Source organism: Lissotriton helveticus (genome assembly GCF_964261635.1).
Source record: "Lissotriton helveticus chromosome 1_1 unlocalized genomic scaffold, aLisHel1.1 SUPER_1_unloc_33, whole genome shotgun sequence".
In the NCBI taxonomy this organism is placed as follows: Eukaryota; Metazoa; Chordata; class Amphibia; order Caudata; family Salamandridae; genus Lissotriton; species Lissotriton helveticus.
Genome location: NW_027611674.1, coordinates 777,824 through 803,614, shown reverse-complemented (window position 1 = coordinate 803,614; position 25,791 = coordinate 777,824). Strand labels below are relative to the sequence as shown.

The window sequence follows — 25,791 nt, the reverse complement described above, 5'->3', positions numbered from 1 at the left end:
TGATTCCCCCTCATGGCTCTTTAATCCACCCCCAGACACTCTCGGCTCCTTTATCTCACTCTTGATTCCACCTCGTGGCTCTTTAATCCACCCCCAGACACTCTTGGCTCCTTTATCTGACTCTTGATTCCACCTCATGGCTCTTTAATCCACCCCCAGACACTCTCAGCTCCTTTATCTCACTCTTTATTCCACCTCATTGCTCTTTAATCCACCGCAAGACACTCTCGGCTCCTTTATCTCACTCCTGTAGGTCCCTGCATTCTCCCTTTGGCACTTTTTTCATATTTCTCTTCCTCTTTCTTCCCGCTCGTGTGTTTTTCACTCCCTCATTATGGGTCAAAGTCTGATGAGGATAAATAAGTGCCGGCCTCCAAAACGAGAGTGCAGATGGGCCCCACCTGCGACCATCGGCTCAAATTAAGCTTTAATCAACATCTTACCCCTTGGTTGATAAATGAAAGAATTTAGGGCAATCGGGCGGGGTGGGGAAGAAGAAAAACAGGCAGGAAGGAGAGGAATGAAAGGAAAGAAAACACAAAAAAGAGAACGCTAAAGGAAGAGAATACGTGCAAGTCACTCCATGACCGCATCTCCACGACCCGTCGCTGTGGACTTCAGATACAGCGAATGTCTACGTCTTAGCTGTTGCTTATTGCTCAAACGTTATGGTGGTCTCATGATCCTACAGGTGGGAGGTAATCTGGCCTGGCTCATGGTGGTCTCAGGATCCTACGGGTGGGAGTAATCTGGTCTGGCTCAGGGTGGTCTCATGATCCTACGGGTGGTCTGGCTCATGGTGGTCTCATGATCCTACGGGTGGGGGGGTAATCTCCTCTGGCTCATGGTGGTCATTGATCCTACGGGTGGTCTGGTTCATGGTGGTCTCATGATCCTACGGGTGGTCTGGCTCATGGTGGTCTCATGATCCTACGGATGGTCTGGCTCATGGTGGTCTCATGATCCTAGGGGTGGTCTGGCTCATGGTGGTCTCATGATCCTACGGGTGGTCTGGCTCATGGTGGTCTCATGATCCTACGGGTGGTGGGGTAATCTGGTCTGGCTCATGGTGGTCTCATGATCCTACGGGTGGTCTGGCTCATGGTGGTCTCATGATCCTACGGGTGGTCTGGCTCAGGGTGGTCTCATGATCCTACGGGTGGCCTGGCTCATGGTGGTCTGATGATCCTACGGGTGGTCTGGCTCATGGTGGTCTCATGATCCTACGGGTGGGGTAATATGGTCTGACTCATGGTGGTCTCATGATCCTACGGTGGGGTGTAATATGGTCTGGCTCTAGGTGGTTTCATGATCCTACGGTGGGGTGTAATATGGTCTGGCTCATGGTGGTCTCATGATCCTATGGGTGGAATAATCTGGTCTGTCTCATGGTGGCCTCATGATGCTATGGGTGGGGGGGTAATCTGCTAAATTCTGTGAATAGATTGAATCAAGTGTGATTGCTCTATCTTTGCTTTTTAACTGTATTTTCCAAATTGTTGAAGTCATGTCAGCAAATGTCAAAACTGTACATTTCTGGTTAATGGACCATTCGTGGAGAGCGGCGGCATCCACACAGTCATCGGGTTGGTATTTTTCAGAAATCAGTCTACAGCGAAGCATTGTTACTGGTTACCTGCTGTTCCTCCAGGTTCCTGGTCTACTAGTTTGGGCATACCTTTGTTCTCTTTATAGAATCACTTTGTTTACTGTGCGGTAACATGGGCTACCCTCCTCCACACCTCCACTGAGCGGTATTGCATGGATTCAGAGGAAAGGAGGGATGGCCAGTTCAGACGTTCAGTGCTTCAGGGTCTTTAACAGCTTTATTTAGCACCGTAATGACTCTTGGTTTGGTTCCAGAATCATACAAGTCTTCCATATCTATGGTGATTCACAAGAAAGGGGGGAGAGATGACCCCTCCAACTATCAGTTAATTTCCTTCCTAGACAACATCAGGAAAATCTTTGGGAAACTCTTATAGTCACGACTCGAGACCTGGACAGAGGAGAACTATATTCTCTCTAACCTTCAGGCCGGATCCTGAAAAGGCCAAAGTAGAATCGACCCGGCTCTGAGGTTGTACATCATCTGTATGAAGTACGTGTCCCTGGAAACTCCCCGCTCTTCGTGGTCTTTGGAGACCTAAAAACAGGATTCTATTCTGTCGCCGCTCCGTCCTTCGGAGTCTTCTGGAGGAAGGAAGTTCCCAAGCAACTGTTTGAGTATCCGAAAGGATCTGCCCCGCGGCAATCATTCCAGAGTAAGATTCAGTGTAAAAGGAGAATGCACAGAGAAGTTTGAAATAAACATTGGCATTGGGCAGGGTTGCGTACTTGCCCCAGCTTTATTCAACATTCACATCAATAGAACTGATTCTCTCAGGATTCTTGGTCTCCATGTTCCGATATTGGAGAAGGAGAATATTCCGATCCCGCTGGTTGCAGATGATACAGTAATAGTAGCGCATACTGAAAAATCAATGCATCAACTTTTGGAAGGATTCAAGCTATTCTCTAAAGTACAGAAGTCAATAATTAATAAAGAGAAAAATATATGATAATTAATCCTAAATCAAAGTTATTGTTGACATTCCGGATTGATAGTAAACCAACTAAGCTAATTAAAACATGGCTACCTCGGCATACGAATGGATGACCATTTATATTGGAAAGCTCATCTGGCGAAGTCGGAAACAAACTTGTCGCCACGATTCTACATTTTGCTAACTCAAGCAGCAAGAGACCAATAAAACTAGCACTGACACATTCAAGACAAATGCACGGGTGGCCTGCTCTTATGGTGCTAACTGTGGGATTTTACGAAGGTTCACGCTGTTCAAAAAATGTGAAACATCTTCTTGTTACGAGTACTGATCCTGGGTCCTGGCACCCCAATGACAGTATTAACAGCTGAGCTGGGGTTCACCGGAGGATCTCATCCCGTAAGACACCGGGTGCGAGTGTGGTCGACTCCAGCTCTTCCCTCATATAGAATGGTCCTGAAGGAACTGCGACGATGCAGGATTACAATAGTTTACCCTGGTTCAAGTAAGTTACGAACGTTCTAACATACACTAGTTGAGTAGAGCAATAGAATAACCTGGAACTGATGAATAAGGCAACCATAGAACTGGTTAAAAAGAAACATTGGGCATTCATGTGGAGCCAGCAAGAAGCCAGGAAAGGCATCCTTGCGACTAATTACCAGAAAGTAAAATGTGAACAGCGCTGGGAGCCGTTCAAGGACTTGCTGGTCCCTCCTGAGAAAAGGGCTTTCTATCTCATGTTCAGATTAGGGACTCTTCAGGTGGGGGCCTTTGCTAAATCATGGGTAAAGCCCCTGGAGGCGGATCTAACATGTGTCCCAGTACATAAGGGGGCCCTGAGTCATTTATGTGTTTTATGCTGCTGTGTGATATGTCGCTTAAATTCCAAAGGTACTACCTACGTCCTCTATTTCTAAAACGTAATCTGAGATGCTGCAGTGCAGCACTTTTCTTATGTTATAGAACTGATCGTATGGAGATTTGCCAGGCAGTTGCTTCGTATATGCAGACCTACTACAAACAGCAGCGAAGGAAGTGGGTGCAAACCATAAACCAACTGTAGTGATGGTTTTGCCATTTTCCGAGTTGTCTCTGGGGGCTGTGGTCGTCCTTTGAAAGATCTGCCCTCATAAACTGGAGTGTGGCTCGACTCCGGTATTAAAGGCACTAGGGCAAAATGGACGACTAGAAGCCCCTTATTGACTGGACAGAGCATCGAGAGGTATTGTTGCACATTTCTACTTGCACCTGCACTTTATAAAATGCTCGCTTAGGTGTTGGACGTCTATTGGCCCATATCTAAGGGTTAATTTCCATAGGGATGTCAGCAAAACTGTAATTATTTGGTCAAATCCTCGTTTTTGTAACATAATAGATAACGTTTGCGCAGCAGGCTTGTGCTCTTGTTTTATTTCTGTTGTTTATAAGACAGCTTTCAGGCTTCCTAATAGGTGTAATTGCTCTGAGTAGGCAACAAGCAGACGGAAACGCTGGTATCTGCACCTCGGTATGTGCTTGTTACTTAGGACGCTTTGTAAGATCTAATGACCGCTGTATCTAATTGATTGTTTTTAATAGTGATGTATGTCATCCGTTTGCACTTGCACTTAACGTCAGATCATGGATTATGCGCAAAGTGTTGTATTTATATGATCTGTGCTTAAGTCGTTTTAAATTAACAAGAATTGTGATTGTTTTATTACGTGCTGTAAATATCAATGTTTTAGGCGTTATGGCATAAACCGCTGACAATAAACCTTTGCCATCAAGTACCACACATGCAGGAATGCTCAGTGGGTTGTGCGCTGCTAGATTTAACATGGACGTCTGTGGAAGTGTGTCCCTCCAGAAAGCAGAGTAGATCATACGGGGGGGCAAGAAAGGTTTATTTAGGTATCACAGCTACAAAGACCCCATCCTTCATCAAGCTAAGACCGAATCACAAATGTCTCTATTCCAGCCCACCGCCTAGCACCCATCCTCACATTCCAGAGTATCATGACACAGGACGACACACCTTCTCCCCCTCACACATTCTAAACTTAAAGAAAATAAAAGGAAACTTAACTATGAATGCAAAGGATACAAAGAACATAATAGAGAATGCAGTTACCATCTTTGAAGAACTCAACAAAGCGATTTTATAGGCAAAGAGAAAACTGGGGTGCATGGGAGATGGGAAAGAGCTCACTTTAAGAAACACAATCGTGCAAACGTCGGGAAATACATTTCAAGCGAAGTGTCCCAGAGCCCCTTTCTCGTGCAACAGGCTCTTTCACCTCAGAGCCCGAATTAGGCCCACCAGTTGCGGTGCTGGTATTAAAACTAGCACTCACCTGGCACTTCGCCACTCGACTTAGATTCCAAATTCTATGGTCACTCGTCTTTATTGCATTTTTGAAAACCTTGATAACCTTAAACGGAAGACTGCATTTGGATCTGGGAGACTTCATCTTGACCCAGTCTCCCACGTCGACCACTGTTCTCTTTACAGCCCTCCTTTTATCATACAAGATCTGTATTTTTTTATCACCTCTTTCTCTCTTTCCAGTCCTCAATACTGCCCACTGTTAGACCTGGTAGCATTGGCATGAGACTCTCTTCCACTTCTAGTACTGCCATGTCGACTTGGTAAGTGCACCCACTGACCAGTCCCTAAACCTTCCCTTTTCTACATGGTAGCCACCCCTAAGGTAGGCCCTAGGGCAGGGTGCATTGTATGTGAAAGGTAGGACATGCACTGATGTGTGTAGCATGTCCTGGTAGTGAATTACAGCCAATTTTCTTTTTCACTACTGCAAGGCTACCTGTCCCCATAGGCCAGAATGGCAGTTTGGTTATAACACCTTATAATCTTAACTATCCCAGGGAACATGGTAGAAAAACGAATTTAATATGCCTGAATTCAGAATGATAAAATACATCTTTTAGTGAAGTTGGTTTTAAACATTCTGTGTTTGAAACTACCTCTTTTAGAAATAGGTATTTTCTTGCCTAACCATCCAAGCCTGCTTCTGCAAGGCTGTGTATTCCATGTCTGGTTTGTGAGTGACAGGGGCTGAGGGGGCTCCAGGAGACAGGGTGAGTCAGCACTGGGCTGAATAGACCAATCTGCATGTAGAGTGGTGGGGGAGTAGCACATGGGCCTGAATAGGGCTGTGTCTGCCTTCCACAATGCTGGCTCCACCTCCTGTGGTGTGTCTGTTGACCCTGGCCCACCCTGACAAAGGAAGAAGTTGTGCACTGGCAGGATGCACCAAGAACTGGTTTAGACTAGGTACAGAAACTCTCTGCTTTCAGAGACAGAGGTTTTGTGTGTATAAAAAGGAGGACCCAGACCCCAGAACTTTAGATCACTTCTGGGAATCAAGGAGAAGAACAAGAGAATCAGCAGGAGTTTTTGACTACCTCTATACCATTGTGTTGTTTGCTGGGGATGGCCTGCAGTGGTTTCTTTATTGCCAAGGAAAGGAGAAAAGACTTTTATTGAATTTTTCATCATCTTACAGAAAATCTCCAAGGGCTAGAATTTAAGCTTGCCTCCTGTCTGAAGTCTCAGGGATACAAAGACTTCACCCCCATCTGCTTGCCTGCATCTGGAACTTGCTTTTCTGTCTGCTACAGAAGGAAATTGCAAAACCGACGCCGGCGAGCAAAGCCATAATCTGCATTGAAGCCGTGAGCGCTGCTCTGACTTACAACGTAGACCCGCCGCCGGCCGCCGTGCCATATCGACACCAACAAGTGACATCGTAACCTGCCACAAGCCCTGAGTGCTGCTCCAACTTTGTGACATAGGCCCGATGCCAGCTGCTATGCTGCATCGCCTCCAAAGCCGACATCATTGTGGAGCCGATCCTCGACGTGGGTGGCCAAGAATCCATCAACAGCGTGACATTGTACGGAACCGTGGTTTCGGCGCTATCGTAAGGAACCAACGCCTTCCCTGCTTTGTGCAAGCATTGAGGACCTGACACGTCGCCTCCCCTGAAGCAAGGAACCGACGCAGCACAGCACCAACTATGCTGCGAGCTGTCTTTATTTTCACTTTTCCCAAGGTACTGTTCTTTATGGGTCTGTTTTGACTACGCGCTCGAAGCCGCGCACCTCACGGTCGGCGCCGTACTTTGGGATTTCTTTGACCTCGACGTCGTGATAACTCCAGTTGGGGTTATCTGTTGCTAAAAACTGCGTTTAAGTGAATAACCTATTTTTGAGCTACTTCCACCATCTTATTTCTGCTTACAGTATTGTGGATTTTTGTCGTTTGAGTCTTGTGTTAAGTCTATATTAAGAATACTTATTTTTATAAAACCTGTGTAGTGTACACCTGTAGTGTTTTCCCTGTATTACTGTATGTGTTCACAAATGCTTCACACAGTGCCTCTGAGATAAACCTTCCTGCTCGTGCCAACTACCACAGGGTTGAGCAGGGGTTATTTTAGGAGTGTCACCCCCTTACTCTGACTAGAATCAAGGGTCCCTATTTGGACAAAGGTGCAAGCCATTGCCGTTTAGAGACCCCCAGTTCTAAAACCCACCTTTTCATCCACTAAGGTTCTTTTGGCCGTTACCCACAACGGAGTGACCTCCATGTTGGGGACCCATCCTTTAAATAAACGAAAGGGAGTTTCACCAGTGGACGAACAAGAAGTGAACCTATACTCGCTAACCTACTTCCTCATGGCCAACTCCCGACTTTCACCACAGACAACAGCTTGTTGCAGAGTCTCTTTAAAAACCTTGACAAACCTTTCCACCACACCATTGCTTTGTGGATGGTACAGGGACGCCTTCTTATGCTTGATCCCCCTGGAACTCAGAAACTCTTCCATGACTAAGGTTGTGAACTGAACACCATTGTCTGACAAGAGTGTTAACTGGAAACCCTCACGTTCAAATAACTCTTCTAGAAACTCAATCACTTCACCAGACTCAACGGAGTAAACCACCTTTGATATCAGGCCAATGGGAAAACATATCAATACACACGATCAAATAGAGATCCTGAGTCTTCAACTTCACAGGTCCCAAAATATCTATAGAAGTGTCCACCACGGACCAGTAGCCTGTTCCCTAATAACCATGGGTTGCGTCCTGCACTTCAATATCCTGTCATAACACATACATTCAGCACATTCACGCACCAACCTCTCTACATGTACATCCATGGCAGGCCACCAATATTCTTACCTGATACTTTGCTTTGTCATGGCAATGCCTATGTGCGAGGTGCGAGTACTCTTTACTAGCTTATCCCTTAGTGCAAGGGGTGCAACCAACTTACTACCACACACGAGGAGACCATCCTCCCCCGCCAGATCATCCCTAACTTGCCAGAAGCCTTCGAGGACCTCCTCACAGTCCTTCTTCTCACACTAACCACCTTTGACCATGGTGAGGACTTTCTGCAAGTCTAAATCGAACATGTGATGATCCCTCCACTCTCTCTCTGAAATCAACCCTTCGCTAATCACACACAAATTAATTCCTTCCTCCAATTATTCACCTCCAAACCTCTCAACATCATCTGTCATTTCATACTCGACACCACGAGTCTTGACAGACAGTGTGCCAGAACTGTAGAGCCACAACCCACTTCCGTATCCCATGGGAGACAGAGTCAATGCCTTTCTTGGAGAAGACCTCCCTAAGAGGTTTGTGGTCAGTACGAATTCTGAACCTTTTCCCCCACAAATCCTTTCTCAGCTTGCGCACTGCCCAGGAAAAACCCAGAGCTTCTTTCTCCACAAAAGAACAGTTTCATTCAGCACTCCTCAAGGGCCTAGAGAGGAAAATAATCATTTTAACCTCCCCATCAACCTTTTTCAAAAGAACTGCTCCTAACAACTTTGAGCTGGCATCAATGATGAGATAAGATTCCTTTGTGGGGTCAAAACGTCCTAGACAAGGTGTTTCATTCAGATGTTTCTTAATGCACTCAAACTCTTCCCCACAGCCCTTGGACCAAACAAATGGCCTCCCTTCTTGAGGAGAGACCTCAAACAAGAGGTTTTCCCTGCAAAGTTTGGAACAAACTTGTGATAAAATTCAGCCATGCTTAGAAACTTTACAAACTCTTCTTTGTTCAAAGGTGTGTGCAAATTACAAAGGGTGTTTACTAATGAGTCTTTGGGTTTGATGCCTGCAGCGGACACAAAATGCCCTAAGTACTCTATTTCTTTGACATCAAATTTGCACTGGTCAGCAATAAGGGTGAGGTCAGCATCACATAACTTCTTCAATACTGACCTCAGCCTCCCATTATGTTCCTCAAGATCCACACCAAAGATGAGCATATCATCTGGGTACACCTTGACATCCTGAAGGCTTCCAAGAATGCCCTTCATCGCCTCTGAAAAACTGAGGCTGCAGAAATCAGTCGAAAGGCATTCTTAGAAACCTAAAGGTACCAAAGGGTGTTACCCTCGAGGTAAGGTCCTGGGAAGAGGAGTGAATGCTCTGAATGTTCTGAAGAGGACTGAAAACAGGCCTGGTGATAGGCGGAGGTCAAGTCCAAGGAAGAAAAATGCCTTGCCCACTCAAGAGAACACAGCATTTTAGTTATGTGGGTGAAAGCATAATGATCAACAATAACTGCCTTGTTGAGCTCCCTCAAGCTGACACAGAGCCTAGCCTCCCCATTGGCTTTGCGGGCCATAACAACAGGAGAGACCCACTCCGTTGCTTCAACTTCTTGAATGATAAACTTGGCTAAGAGATTGCCTAATTCAACTTTCATGCTCTCCCTTACTTACAGAGGTGCATTTCTGACCTTAGCTGTTTTTGGAACAGAGTTAGATTTGACTTTTATCCAATGTACATAGTTTTTGAAACAAAAACAGTCCACCAGCAAAGACCTCAAGGAATTCCTTGATCCAGTTTTGATTAGCATTACTAACAATCCTAACTGGTGGTAATTCTTTTAGGCAGACAGATCTCATTGGGATAAAGGCAGATATGTAGATCACGTTGATGGAAGCAACTTATGAGCGAGTCCCGCTTCATCGAGACATAGATTTTACCAGGAATGACTCTCCCTTTGAAGTCAATTGTGCCCCAGAAATAACCCAGCAACTCAATAGTCACCATACCTTAACCTTTTGGTCTAATGTCTGGCTTCAACAGGGTGAGTTTGCCCAGCAGATTACACTCATAAAATGTTTTGGGGACTAGCGGTATCTTGGCCCCAAAGTCGAAGAGCATGCTCACTGGAGCATCATTGATCAAAACTAGCTCCTGAGGGCCATCTCTAGCATTCCCTGTGACAGGGATAACATTGATTCCTTCCAAATCTTCTTCATAAAGATAAACTTCCCTGACTTTTTTATGCCCGTGGCCCGTTCTGTAGCTCTTTGAGATGTGACCTTTTCTCTCACAAGTTTTGCACATGGCCTTCCAGCCTGGGCAGTCCTTAACCCGTTGACTGTGGTGCGAATTTCACTGCTGTGCAGGCATAATAATGAGTGGGTGCAGTTCGGACAGCCCCTAGTCGTCCTCCGCACATGCCCACTGTGACGTTAGGGGGCCGTCCGACGCACGCAACGGGTGAAAGTTGGCCATATGGCCAGAGTTGCCACACCTGAAGCACTTCCTCTGAAAATTCTTTGTGTGAAAGGGCTTTGAAGTGGTGCACAATTATTGTTTAACAAATCTATCCACCAATACCTTGACATTAATGTTCTCCTTTTTATCACCTGAACTGTCTTTGCGTATAATATCAACACACACTTTTGAATGCTCGTGACTTTTGGCTATGGTCAGCACTTCTTGATGCGATGGTGTGTCTTTTTGCCACAGGGCATGTCTCGTTTTGTCGAGGGCGCATCCTAACATAAACTAATCTCTTAAGCAATCCTCTAAAGCAGCACCAAAATTGCACGTGGAAGCCAATTTGTGCAAGGTAGTTATGTACTGTTCGACCGACTTATCCTGCCTTTGCATCCTTCTCCCGAAGTGATATCGTTCAAGGACAGTACTCACTTTGGGGAGGTGGTGCAAGTCCAACTTTTTGAAGCAGATCTCGTATTCATTAAGAGTGTCGGAGTCACTATCAGAGAGTTCAGGAAGGTGTTCAAAGAATTCTTGTCCCTCAGAGCCCAAACAATGCATTAACAATGAGGCTTTCCTCTCTGCACTTAAGGAAGTGCCACAGACACGAGCATAATGTGTGGAAACCTTCTTCCACTTCAGCCACGAGAGAGGAGGAACTCCTGGAGATGTCAACAAGAAGGGAGGGGCAGTGACATTTTGCATGATTTATTATTCCTATTACAGCGCCTTCTACCTTGAGAAGGCCCATCCGAGACCAGTGTGTGGACAAAACCCATGCCGACAAATCGAGGACAAAGGGATTGGAACATGGTCTAGGAACACTTACAACAAATCCTACATCAAACCTCACGTTTAACTGATGGAGAGCTATGAGCGACTTGAAGCGTGATACTGAGAAAAAGTAACCTGGAGAATTGCTGCAAATTAAAGTAAATAAAAAAACTAGTACAGAACTACCTAACCACAGCTGTGACACCTGGAAGCCGATTGTGTCTCAATAAAGCCCTAGTTTGTGATTACCTTACAGTGCTCACATTATCATCCACGCTAGAAGAGATGGGAGCCTGGGGTGTCTGATCACAGAAGCTCATTTACATACAAAGGGGGTGACAGCCTGTTCACAACGCACAACACAACTTGTTTACGTAAAGTGCTAGTACACAGAACAGGGTAAAGTCTTGTGTCTCTTTTTTTCATTTTCTTTAATACATCCTGCACCTCGCTCTCTTCTTCTCTTTCTCTCATTTCAATTCATCATAAATTACTCAATTTCACTATTGCTTTACCAGCACGGCACAAGTCGGGGGGTAGTCACAGTTTGAAGGGGTCCCCCTACTATTATCTAGAAACGGGACTCAGTTACACCTAGCTCCTTAGCCTGCAACTGGTGATTGTTACTTTGTGCCCCAGCACTGCAGACACATGCCTCTGAGTGTTTGTTTGTGTGAGTGGCGCAAGAGAGGAACAGAGAACTTGACAAAACTAGCCCTTCTATTGCTTAATACATTGTAAATGTGAAACACTTTGGGGCTTAGGGGCTGGATAAAGAATACCGTCAGGAAACAAGCGCAAATTAAAAGCACATTTTATTTATTCGCTAAAAACTGTTTAAAAATTTAATTTCCAAGTTCCACATATCTGTTTAAAAATATTTATACTTTCAGTCATTTCCGAGTTTAATTACAAACTGATAGTGGGAAAAACACTGAAACCAAAAACATATTTTTACATTATTTTATGTTTCTTGTTTCTTGTTTTTAAAACAGGCCGTCGACCTTTCACGTAAACATTATTATAAGGGCCTGACATCACTTCTTGTGATGTCACTACATGTGACGTCACTGTGATTTGCATATGATAATGGGCTCCTTCACCTATTTTCCTTACTTGTGCCCTGTTTATTGGCAGGACATGGGTCTATAGGTATTAAAAATAAACATATAAATTCACAGGTGTTCAGACCGTTTCTCTGGTGATGTCACATATTGACATGTGTTCGGCTGCTTCTTCTATTTTTAGGTGAGTACAAATAACGTGCCGTTCCCCCTCCTTCCATTTCTCTCTTTTTCTCCCCCTTTCTTTGTCTCTCTCGCTCTCTGGATCTCTCTCCCTCTCTATCTCCCACACACTCCTGTTAGCGTTAGCTTCATGAATGTCCCTGCCACTTCTGGCATTCATACGACAAATCCTTCAGAAGATTTGAGGACAAGGGACAATCAAGTGTGGAAGATGAGTTGCTGGCAGTGCAACTGATTGTCGTGACACATATATGCTTTCGATGTGGGATTTCGCTATTTCACCACATTCTTCAAACAGAGTCTAATGCTGACAATGGCTCAATTCTGGTAAAAAGTAGAGTTTGGCAAGTCACAAAATGAATAGAGAGAGCCAAGTCAGAGAGGAGACACGGGTCGCACTTAGTAATAAGGCGCGAGGCACGAGCTGACCCATCAACTGAAACAGTTTGTATAAGATGCAGCAAACGTTACCTAAAAACAAGGTATATGCTCTTTTATACCTGTGCTTATTTCATTACATATACTGCAGTGGCATTTGTTAATAGTAATACATGCATTTTACCAATGAAGCTTCCATCTCCAGAGCCCTGACAACATGTCCACTCTGGGTGTGTTGGGTTTATAGGTTCTATCACTAATCCGACAAGTTAGCTGGAAAGACCACTGTTAGTCCCAGTATTGTTCAGTGTTGCTTTTACAGGTAGTGTGGTCAGGTGCGATTGAATGTTTTTCTTTGTTTCTCTTCTTCACCAAATAAAAATCAACTATGTTTCTTTTCTTTTAATCCACATTGTGCTCTGCTCCCACTGTGTATCCTGGTACATAATGTCACTTTGCTATGTGTACGGAAGTGAACAATCACTGGAAACAAACACTTTTATAATTCTGCAAATACTGTTATCTGTTTTTCTTCTTTACTGCTATTCGGGTCATCTATCACCTGGTATTTCAATGTCCTACACAATTTGAATTTTATCTTTTTCCGTAATTCATTCCTCTCACAATAAATGCACTGTTCAGCTCTTGTCTATGTCCTCAGATGGGTCAATATTATTTTTGATGTTCTTAACTTCTTTCCGGAATCTCTGCATATCTAGAATTATTTCCATGTGAGTTAAATGAAGGAGTGTATTCACTGAGGGCTGTGTGGGATCGAAAATTGACAAAAGCCCTTCTCACTTTCAGTGCCCTTCTATGTTTCCCCCTGTGTGTTCGCTGATGACTTTGTAGCTCAAATCGTCGACTAAAGCTCTTCCCAAATTCATTGCACTTGAGTGGCTTTGTAAATGTAAATTTATTTGAGCTTGTAAAGCGCACTGGTACCCGTCGGTTTCCTGGCGCTGTATAAAGCGCTGGGGAACCCGTCCTGGCTTTCCCTGTGGGATGTATTGTATTGTATTGTAACTAAATTTGTAATGCGCACAGCTACCCACATGGGGTCTCCCGGCGCCAGCAAAAAGGTAGTAGTGGTAGGGTCAGGCAATCATCACTGAGGGAAAAGCAAAGTTTTAAGCTTTTTACGAAAGGGAAGGCTCGAGTTTTAGTGGGGCAGGAGGAGAATTCCACAGTTTAGGGGCAAGACAGGAGAAAGAACGAGCGCCCATTCTTGCCAGTTTAAAACGTGGATGGTCCCTGCTGGGAGTCCCCAAGGTGGAGCCAGGCATCCCCGGCGTTGATGGGGCCGTTGCGGAGATTAGGCAAGCTAATGCCCAGAGTTGCCGAGTCGGACCCCTGATTAGAGCAGGCACCGAAGCGAGAATTATCGAGTCCGCTGACCCAAGTCCACGACCCCTGAGTGTGTTTGTTGATGTTTTCGTAGGGTTGATAACTGACTAAAGCTCTTCAAACATTCACAGCAATAATATAGTTTTCCCCTGTGTGTATTCGCTGATGTGTTTGTAGGTCTGATAATTGACTAAAGCTCTTCCCACATTCATTGCACTTGAATGGTTTTTCTCCTGTGTGAGTTCGCTGATGATACCTTAATACTGAAGAGAAGCGAAAACTACTGTCACAAGCACCACAATGATAGGGTTTTTCCCCTCTGTGTGTTCGCTGATGTGTTTGGAGGTTTGATAATCGACTAAAGCTCTTCCCACATTCATTGCACTTGAGTGGCTTTCCCCCTGTGTGTGTTTGTTGATGTTTTCGTAGGATTGATAACTGACTAAAACTCTTCAAACATTCACAGCAATCATATAGTTTTTCCCCTGTGTGTTCGCTGATGTCTTTGTAGTTCTGATGATTGACTAATGCTCTTCCCATAATCATTGCACTTAAATGGTTTTTCTACTGTGTGTGTTCGCTGATGATACCTTAATGCTGAAGAGCTGCAAAAACTACTGTCACATTCACTACAATGATAGGGTTTTCCCCCGTGTATGTTCACTGCTGACTTTTCAGGTCTGATAACTGACTAAAGCTCTTTACACATTAATTGCACTTGAATGGTTTTCCCCCTGTGTGTGTTCGCTGATGTCTTTGAAGGTGTGATAACCGACTAAAGCACTTTGCACATTCACTGCACTTGAATGGTTTTCCCCCTGTGTGTGTTAGATTATGACGATGAAGGTTTGATAACTGACTAAAGCACTTTGCACATTTACTGCACTTGAATTGTTTTTCCCCTGTGTGTGTTTGTTGATGTTTTTGTAGGTGTGATACTACAATGATAAGGTTTTTCCCTGTGTGTGTTCACTGATGACGTTTTAGGACTGATAACTGACTAAATCTCTTCCCACATTCATTTCACTTGAATGGTTTTTCCCCTGTGTGTATTCGCTGATGTTTTTGGAGGTTTGATAATTGACTAAAGCACTTTGCACATTCACTGCACTTGAATGGTTTTTCCCCTGTGTGTGTTCGCTGATGTATTTGAAGGTGTGATAACCGACTAAAGCACTTTGCACATTCAGTGCACTTGAATGGTTTTTCCCCTGTGTGTGTTCCCTGATGTTTTTGAAGATTTGATAAGTGACTAAAGCACTTTGCACATTCACTGCACTTGAATGGTTTTTCCCCTGTGTGTGTTCGCTGATGTCTTTGAAGGTGTGATAACCGACTAAAGCACTTTGCACATTCACTGCACTTGAATGGTTTTTCCCCTGTGTGTGTTCGCTGATGTCTTTGAAGGTGTGATAACAGACTAAAGCACTTTTCACATTCAGTGCACTTGAATGGTTTTTCTCCTGTGTGTGTTCCATTATGTTTTTGGAGGCTTGATAAGTGACTAAAGCACTTTGCACATTCACTGCACTTGAATGGTTTTTCCCCTGTGTGTGTTCGCTGATGTCTTTCAAGATCTGATAACTGACTAAAGCTCTTTACACATTCACTGCACTTGAATGGTTTTTCCCCTGTGTGTGTTCGCTGATGTATTTGAAGGTGTGATAACCGACTAAAGCACTTTGCACATTCACTGCACTTGAATGGCTTTTCTCCTGTGTGAGTTCGCTGATGAACCCTTAATGCTGAAGAGTCATGAAAACTACAGTCACATTCACCACAATGATAAGGTTTTTCCCCCGTGTGTGTTCGCTGATGACGTTTTAGGACTGATAACTGACTAAATCTCTTCCCACATTCAATGCACTTGAATGGCTTTTCCCCTGTGTGTGTTCGCTGGTGTATTTGTAGTTCCCATAACCTAATAAAGCTCTTGACACATTCACTGCACTTGAATGGCTTTTCCCCTGTGTACGTGTGCTGATGAAGCTTGAGTAGTGATGTCAAACTAAAGCTCGTGCTGCATGTGTATGATTCTTCTTTCTTGGTTAGTGTCTGTGGGTCGGGTATATATTTGTCTACATCCCATGACTGCATTTCCTGATGGGCCGACATGGCTGATAAAGCACTTGTGTTTTTCTCACACACTTTATATGTGTGCAGTATTTTGCACGTTTGATTTCTGTTTTAACAATAAAATGCGATAGCCACCAAATATTTGCCACACTCCTAATATGTAGAACCTGTCTTTGTAGGCGATTGTGCCTTTAGATTGGATTATGGCAATGCACGCTTGCGGGTAAAGTTGTATCTTCCTTCTGGCCGGTGCAAATCGGAACAGTCTGTTGTATTGTAGATCCAAGACCTCCTCTTTCCTTTACCCGTCAGTTGTCTGGCTCTGCTCTGTTGTGCTCTTCTCTGGTTACTGTGGTTTGGCCAGAAAGAGTTTACAATTCTCCTAGAGCACGGAATGATGGCTTGTCATCATTTTAGAAAACAGAGCACTGTGGTAATCACATCATACCGATCCCATGATCAAAGCTGGTGTTAGGCACTTGTTTATATAGGAGGTGATTTGTTATCGTTGTTGCCTTAAGTTTCCTAAGGTCATTTCTTCGTCTTGTGGTGTGGAGGTACACAGCTCCGACTCTTGCAATCACTGAACTGCCCTTGATACTTCATCCGGGATCTGTCAGTTTGTGTGCAGGTTCCCCTGTCGCCGACTGCACTGATGTTTTCCTGAATACCGTAGCTCATTATTTCTGGTATGATTGAAGATTTACAGCATTCTCTTCATTATTGATGGTCATTTCATACATTCAAGGCTTGTTTTCTGTTGGATGTAAAGATATTTAAAATTACTGAATTGAAACATAATGTAATGAGAATTTCCAATGTTTAACTAGTTGTAAAAGAGATTTCGGGGGAGATTTACCAAATCTCCATGCAATGCAGCGCAGTCCCCCCCAGAGGCAGGAGAGCACCATATTTTCAAAGATATGGCTCTCTCCTTCCCTTTCCCTTGCGTCGGCACTGATTACAGCGGCCCTGCATCAAGCACACACCTTAGCACCAGAGCACTAGGGTGTGTGTGTGTGAGTCCAGCATCGGTTTTGTACAGGAAGGACACCATTCCTGTACAAAATACTATGTCAGACACGAGGGAAGGCTTTTCCCACTTTGTATGCATGTTGCGCAGTGCACCACGCATGCAAAGTCAGAAAACGAAGGAGAAATTAATTCATTTCTCCTTCCTTGTGTCTTGTTTAAAAGGGTGCAGTTTTCTCACGCTAAACCCAATCTACTGATTTTGGTCATATGGGTTTAGCATGAGAAATCTTGGATGGTAGCACGGGAACCCCCAAGCACCCCCCTTGGCAGGTCCCAATGTGTGAAGTAATGCGAAGCAGTGCTATGCGCTGTTTCACATTACTTTTACATTATTTCCAGCGCTAAAAAAGTTTAACGCTGGAAAGTAAATTAGGAAAAAAAGATTTTGCGCTGTTTTGTGCCACTTTTGTGATGCAAATACGGCGCAAAATATTAGTAAATCTCCCTCTTCTTCTTTACCGCCTTTAAAAATTAGCAAGAAATATTTCATCATACACAAATATTTAACTAAAGGTTCTGTTGACCAGGTGATATCTTATTAATGTCTGAAAAGGAGGTGATTTACCAGTGTTCACAGAGTAACTGAGCAAAGTAAAGGCGCTCACGGGGCACCCAAGTGCTTGAGATTTTGCTTAAGAAAGACGCATATGGTCAAGATTTCATTGAAACATCAATAGATTTTAGAAAAAGAGCTGGATCAGGCTGGGCTGCAGAATTTCCAGTAACTCTTCATGAAGTATACAACAAAAGCAACTCCATTTACACACTTCTTCTTATTCTTTCCGATTCGCTTAAGATCATCTCAAATACCAACTCCTGTCTTTACCTCGCTGGTCATAAGTCACCTTTGACACTTTCAACAGCTCCCTTGGTTCAAGCATTTTGGTTTCTTTTAACCTGGAAGATTGGAACATTATTGGGGTTTGAGGGGGGTTTCCTATTGCCATAACATCTGTCCATCTCCCTGAAACTAGTGCAGCTTACAGAGCCTGGTTCTGGCCATGGAAGACAACTTTAAAAAGCAAGTCTTTATTTCTTCCTAAAGTAGATAAAGTTCTGTAAGATGCAGCTCCTTCCGGGGCTTTTGTGTAAAACAGAGCGAGGGGTTCACTGTAAGGCCCGTCCTTTACATTATAAGCGCAGAAAAGGCAAACAAACGTTGATTCATATAATTTCATATTCAACAATATCAGTCATTTAGTACTTATAGAGAATCCATCACAACCAATAATTTACTTCTGTCAGCTGCGCCTTGTGCGGATCTTCCATCGGGCAGGACTTCTGTCAGCTGTGCTCTGTGCAGATCTTCCTTCCAGGCAGGACTTCTGTCAGCTGCGCCCTGTGCAGATCTTCCTTCCATGCAGGACTTCTGTCAGCTGCGCCTTGTGCAGATCTTACTTCCAGGCAGGACTTCTGTCATCTGCACCTTTTGCAGATCTTCCTCCCAGGCCGCACTTCTGTCAGCTGCGCCTTGTGCAGATCTTCCTTCCATGCAGGACTTCTGTCAGCTGTGCTCTGTGCAGATCTTCCTTCCAGGCAGGACTTCTGTCAGCTGCGCCTTGTGCAGATCTTCTTTCCAGGCAGGACTTCTGTCAGCTGCACCTTTTGCAGATCTTCCTCCCAGGCCGCACTTCTGTCAGCTGCGCCTTGTGCAGATCTTCCTTCCAGGGTGGACTTCTGCCAGCTGCGCCTTGTGGAGATCTTCCTCCCAGGCCGCACTTCTGTCAGCTGCGCCTTGTGCAGATCTTCCTTCCAGGGTGGACTTCTGCCAGCTGCGCCTTGTGGAGATCTTCCTCCCAGGCTGGTCATCTATCAGCTGTGCCCTGTGCAGATCTTCCTACCTCAATGATCAGTTCAGAGGTCGGGAGAGGTCGGGAGAGGTAGACTGGTCTAGGTCATCTTCTTTATTGCAGTTCTACTGGTCATGCCACAGAGCTCAAGCTCTGAGATGAAGGAGAGTCTGGATTTTATGAGCTCCGTAGAGCATTGAGACAGTCCTACCGCATTCAGCACACACTACAAGACTCCAGAAGTCAACACTACAAGTGCTGCTCCAAGGTTTAATTCAACCACTGTATCTGAACATCCCGTGCAGGAAGCTTTTCAAAACTAGAGGTACCTGGGCTTTCTCCCAGTGGCGGCTGGTGACATTTGAAAGTGGTGAGGCATAAAACAATTGTTGTACTTCACTGTGGCGAGCGAGCAAAACTGAACCACCTACGGAGGGTGCAAATGGTGCATTTTCAAGCAAATTTGAGAGTGTAATCCCACTATTTGGACTCCTGCCTCATATTCGTCATTCCTACTGATGCCTTGCACCAAAACACAGACAGACCACACCTACTCTACATTACGATAAGGCCTTCCGCTACTACCACACGCTACACAGAGACAGATCCTACATACTACATCACAACAAGTGATACCCGTAGAGTCCATGTTCAACGGCTTCCTGCGTGCATAGACACGCATGGGGGCAAATTCAAAGACAGAGCCATATCAAACAGAAGAAAATATTTTAAAAACATGATTTTAAAAAAACGAGGCCTGACAGTTTACATTCACTCACCTTTTAGATGAGCCTCGGTGTGAGGAAACAAAATCCTAGCCAAGGAATGAATAGTTTTTCTGATGTTCTGATGAATTGGTGTTATTCCCGACGTCATTGCGGGGCAGTTACAAAGACACGTTTTATATTTCACATACCAAAGTTGAATACATCTACCACTCGAAAGAAGTTAATAATTAATTATTTAAGAACTGCTTAAACAATTGCAGACAAAGGTTGTTTCTGGTTTGGTAACGCCTGTCACAATGCAGCCCCGATTTCAAAAAATGAACTCTTCACAGTTTGTACAACACAATAGCAGATGAAAAAGATGTTTAATAAAACAAACACTTATGATTCTCATGTACATATGCAGCCTGTGGTGTGATTCTTAAGCACGCAGCCAGCTCCAATACATGTCTGTTTAAAGAAGGGCCAAGAGTAATGAAGTAGCTAGGTTACAAAAAAAATAACTAAGGGCCAGATGTAGGTAGCCTAATACCGGTCGGTAATGGCAGAAATTACAGAATTTTGGCCGTTACCGACCGGTATTAGGCTTTTCAGATGTAGGGGCCTAATGTAAGGATTCAATAATTTACTGAATTGGTAATTTAAGGAATCGGTAAATTACCGAATTCTTAAATACCGATTCGGTAAATTACCGAAACCTTAATGTAGGGAGCACTCAAATGAGTGCTTTTCCCATTTTAGGATTTGTTATTTACCACCAACTACAAGTTGGTGGTAAATATCAACAACCCCAAAAGAAGCAATTTTTTGCAAATTATTACAGTGCCATGTGGCAGACATACATGCCCTTAGGGCATGTATGTGTGCCACATATGCACCCATACACTATTCAGGGGTGCAACAGGGTGTCAAAGTGACACCCTGCCACCCTTCAATGTGTTCCCTCTTTTACCGAATCAGTATTGTATTTACAGAATCTTACCGATCCGGTAATACTTACCGAATGAATACCAACATCCCATTTACCGATTCTAAAATACCGAATCGGTAAAATTCAGTATTTTAGAATCGGTAAATCTGGATTACCTACATCTGGCCCTTAGTCTTGAACTGACCCACCCACTGGCACTTTGCACAAGATGGGGAGTGAAAAACACTCGTATTCATGACTAACCTTCACTATTCCCACTGCTTTCGTACATTCCCTGCTGCGACTACACCTTTTTATTTTTTATTTGTTTCCAGATTCGAAAAGCCGTCATCAAAATGTAAAATTTTCTTTTTTTTAATAACTGGGCTCAATTATTCTCTCTAAGCATTGGCTGGCTTCCTTATCCAATACCATTTAATAGATTGAGGGGCTAACTGATTCTTCAATATTTACATCCTGAAGGTAACATTTTAACATTACCGCCCAATAATGCAACCAAAAATTTGGGATCCCCCAACCTCCCCTAGCTCTACGGAGTATACACCATTTCATTGCTCTCCTAGACCTATGATAGCTCAAAAGAAACCTAGAACAAAGTCTATCAATTCTAAGAAAAAATAGAAGTTGGAAAAAGCAGAGGGATAGTTCGAAATAAATACAAACATTTCGGAAAAATTAACATTTTTAAAACATTGCTACGACCGTATAAAGATAAATGAAGATTATTTAGCCTTTCCAGTGTTCTATTTCCTGAATCTAGAATAGGATCTACATTCAGCCGCACTATGTCATCTATTTTTGCTGATATTTTAATACCCAAATAGAGAGCATCTGGAGAAAAATTTAAATCTTTTGGTCGACCCACTTCAGAATGAATCAACTGAGTTTTGGAGACATTCAGTTTATACCCCGAGTATAAATGTGGGTTCAGGGCCACGGAGACTCCCCAGATTCCATCAGAGCCCCCGATAACCACCAAACTGAACGTATACAGTCTGAACTGTAGGTCTCTGGTAAAACACCACGAAGAGGTATTTGACCTCCTTATAGACCAGTCACCAGATCTACTCTTTCTAACCGAGACCTGGTTAACCAGTGACTCGACGGCCATTCCAGCCCAGGCCCTTCCGTCAGGATTTTCGATGTCCTCTCAGAACAGACCCATAGGTAGGTGAGGTGGGTTAGCTGTGATATTTAAAACAACGTACTCCTGCACTCTCCCCCCCGTTACTATATCAGACTGTGAATGCACCCTATTTAAGATCAGAATATCAGACAACTTTACTTTTTCTGGGCTTCTCATCTACCGACCTCCCGGGCCGGCGAGCTCTTTTAAAGAATCCCTAACGCTGACCATTCCCACTCTTGCACTTCAGACAGCCAATTTTAGCATATTGGGTGACCTTAATCTTCATCTAGAGCGTCTCGACTCCCCTGTCATCTCTAACTTTTTGGATGACCTGGAAGCCTGTCAGCTAACCCAGCTAGTCGAAGACCCCTCAAACCGAGCAGGGCATTTGCAAAACCCTGTATTCTCCAATACAGAGGGAATTAAAGTTCATGCCCCTCTTCCGCTTATATGAACAGACCATTTTCTCATTCACTTCTGCATCAGCATAAGAGCCACTCTACAGCAGACCTCCTCCCTCCCCCTCTGGAGGCGCCCTTGGTACAAATTAAATGCTACCTGTCTGGAATCCAGACTCAAATCCTCGCGCCCAGTCTGGCCAAGCAATCTGGAGGAAGCAGATAAAGCCTACAGAGGGTGGGTCAACAACTCTCTCGACCATCTCATCCCTAAAACAATGTCCCGGCCCAAACGCGAGCCATCACATCCGCGGTACTCAGAGACGCTAGCAGCAGAAAAAAAGCACTGCAAAACCCTTGAGCGTGCCTGGAGGCGTTCTTATGACCCGTTGGCAAAGAATGGTACAACAACGAGAACAATGTTCCCTCAATGGCCACAGTATTACAATGTCAATATATATCACATTCCCAATATGGTACAGGTGACAAATGCAAAAATAGTCTTATTTATTTTCTTCAAAAGATATAGAATTTTTTATTTTCATTTTATTATTGCTTATTTATTTTTTATCTTTTTTCATAATTACTTAGTTCATAAAAAACATTTTGACAATGTAGATTTCATAAATAGTTTCATGGTTCATACAAAAAAGAGATAACAGATAATAAAGTAAATACGACATTAAAAACAATTCATCCCAATCCTCATACCCCTGGTAACTCACAATCTATTTCAACATTCACACACAATCATACCCTCACTACATTCATAACCACAACATCTGAAAAGAGAACTGAGTCTAAATTGGCAGAAACATCCTGCCAATTTGCAGGTCTCAGGGTACTTTTATGAGACCCCGCACTTGGTCAAAAGAATACCTACAGATCTGCTACTAAAGCAAACCGCAAACTCATAAAAACAAGCATTTGCAAAATAGGTCTCGCATTAATTAAGTTTGAGCTTTTGGCATTGCTAAATATTGCAACACCAATTGCAACAAAAGTCTTTAAATTGTAGGCAAAACATTTATTTATTTATTTTTGTAGCAATGGTGGCATGCTGCGCTTTAGATGAATATGTTTAAAAGTAAAGTGCGGATAGAGAGAATTGACACTATAAAAGGGTTGGGTGTTTCAAAACTCCTCCATTGTTCGCTTACACTCGCAGCAAGAACTTAAAGGAAATTCTTTCTAAACAAACACCACCCAATAAAGTTCATAAAGGTACCCAACCATGCTTTAATTGCAACAACTGCAACTGTATAATAAAGGGCAACACCATCAGACACCCTATGAAAGGACATCCCATTAAACTTCAAGTAAGCGCGACATGTGACTCCACGAATCTCATTTACGCACTAAAATGCCCTTGTGGCAAAATGTACGTTGGCAAAACTGAGAGGAAAATAAAAGTGCGTATGAACGAACACAAATCCAACATTCGAACCAAACAGGAGAAATCCAATGTTGCCATGCACTTTCATGAACTGCACCATTCCATCGCCCAACTACAATTCGTAGTTTTGGAACTCCTCACCCCAACAGAGGGGACTGACAATCGCAAATTACTACTTCGAAGGGAACTTGAATGGATATATCGCTTACAGACACTTAAGCCGCACGGACTTAATGATCGTGTTGAATATAGCTGTCACTTGTAACCATGTCATTTGCATCCCATTTATGTGAACGATGTAATTCATTGCTCTTTATTCTTTTATCTATTCTTTCATTCACCTTTACCCTTTTCTCCCACACCCTCCATCATTTTTCACCATTCCAAGATGGCCACCGTTTCGTTTACCTTCCCTTATACTAGTTAGCCCTTCCTTTATGTCCTTCACTCCACTTTCTCGTATTTCCACCCGCTGTCACACACCGGACTTCACCTAGCTGCAACATGCAGACACACCTCTCGGAGTAACGGTCCCCACCGCCTCCGCGTTAAAGTAAGTGCCCGGCAGAACCGCTCGATATTCCTTTATTTTTTCCACCAGCCTTCCTTCACTCGCGCTACACTCCCGTCACACCCTCCCAACCCTATCCCTGCATCCGATTCCTTTTCACCCATATATACTTCGTCACGTTTTTCAGGTCCTCTCCTTATTTTAACACTTATTGATCGGCACTTAACTTTATACATGTCATCTATTTACATTACCTTTCTCGCTCACACGGGCCCGTCTTTTCCTTTCAGCTCTCCTTGATAAAGGGCTACCCGCCCGAAATGCATTGGAGTTCGCACTGAGAATGTATGCTCTGATTGACCATCATTGATATGACTTAAATATCATTGACAATCCTTCTTATGACCATCATTGAAAAATAAACCTGCAGCAACCTACTAACTTTGGAATCATTTCTTGATCCCCCGCGGAGTGCCTCATTTGGGGATGTACATGCATATTTATGCGTACACTACTGGTTCTAAAAGTAAAGTGCGCCATACTGCGATTGCTACAATAGTTAATTGTGGATGTGTTAACAATTGATGTGTGCACTGATGGCTGGTGGTGTGTGTGCCTGTAAAAATTGTGCACTGATGGCTGGTGGTGTGTGTGCCTGGTGGAAGTGTGCACTGCCGGCTGGTGGTGTGTGTGCCTGGTGGAAGCATGCACTGACGGCTGGTGGTGTGTGTACCTGGTGAAAGCGTGCACTGACGGCTGGTGGTGTGTGTGTGCCTGGTGAAAGCGTGTCCTGAAGGATGGCGGTGTGTGTGCCTGGTGAAAGTGTGCACTGATGGCTGGTGGTGTGTGTGTGCCTGGTGAAAGCATTCACTGACGGCTGGTGGTGTGTGTACCTGGTGAAAGCGTGTACTGAAGGCTGGCGGTGTGTGTGCCTGGTGAAAGCGTGCACTGACAGCTGGTGGTGTGTGTGTGCCTGGTGAAAGCGTTCACTGACGGCTGGTGGTCTGTGTGCCTGGTGGAAGCATGCACTGACAGCTGGTGGTGTTTGTGCCTGGTGAAAGCGTGCACTGAAGGCTGGTGGTGTTTGTGCCCGGTGAAAGTGTGCACTGCGACTGATGGTGTCTGTGTCTGGTGAAAGTGTGCACTGAGAGTGTGGTTGTGTGTGTGGTGTGTGTGGTTGTATGTGTGGTTGTGTGTGTGGTTGTGTATGTGGTTGTGTGTGTGAGTGTATGTGTGGTTGTGTGTGTGTGGTTGTGTGTGTTGTTTATCACTGTGTATGCACTAGGCATGTCGTTTCAAATTGTGCAGGATTTAGAGCATCTAATAATTTCAGTTAAACAATTGGGTACGTAATTTTTTGACCAGATGACGGTGACTAAAAAGTACATTTTGGGCGGGAAAATGAACTGTGTAGTGCAGTGGCATAGTTGTAATTGCGGCAGCAGAAGCAGTGTTGGCTACGTGTAAGAAGCTCACCACACCCCAATTACGGCTGTCTTTAACTATCCAGCGAGGGGCAGGGCCTCCTTTGACTTACTTCTCTCAGGGCAAATGAAACCTTTGTAAGGCCACGAATGTAGTGTACATAGATGATGGACGATATTGCGAAGCGTTAAAAAGTTCCCCCGGAGTTTCTTGCCACGAGCCCACATGTCACTGGAGCACTTTCACGGGAAAAAAGAAAACACAAAAAAAGCTTTATGAGGTTCTTTCATTTTTCCTCTCCCAGGTGCCGGAGTTTTTTGATTTTAACTTAACAGAACCCACCCTCCTTAACTAATGATTTGTGGCACTAAAGGAACGATTCGAGCCTAACAATCCTTCCCTCTCAGCACCCCCACGAGGAGAGAGCATGCGTGTTACGCCCGCTGTGTTTCGACTGTCACTTCTGCGGGTTACAGCAGTGGCCCAGGTGCGGGGTCACTTTATTAACGGCCTCTGCTCGGGGGTC

General features: G+C 44.1%; 1 protein-coding gene across 1 annotated transcript in view; it reads right to left on the bottom strand.

Annotated features, from left to right (window-relative positions):
• Window positions 1–14,554: 14,554 nt before the first annotated feature.
• Window positions 14,555–25,791, bottom strand: part of LOC144805923 (uncharacterized) — a 214,915-nt gene continuing 203,678 nt past the window's right edge. The window contains 1 exon segment of the mRNA XM_078672393.1: window positions 14,555–16,024. Within this exon segment, the coding sequence (XP_078528519.1) occupies window positions 14,555–16,024 (1,470 nt within the window).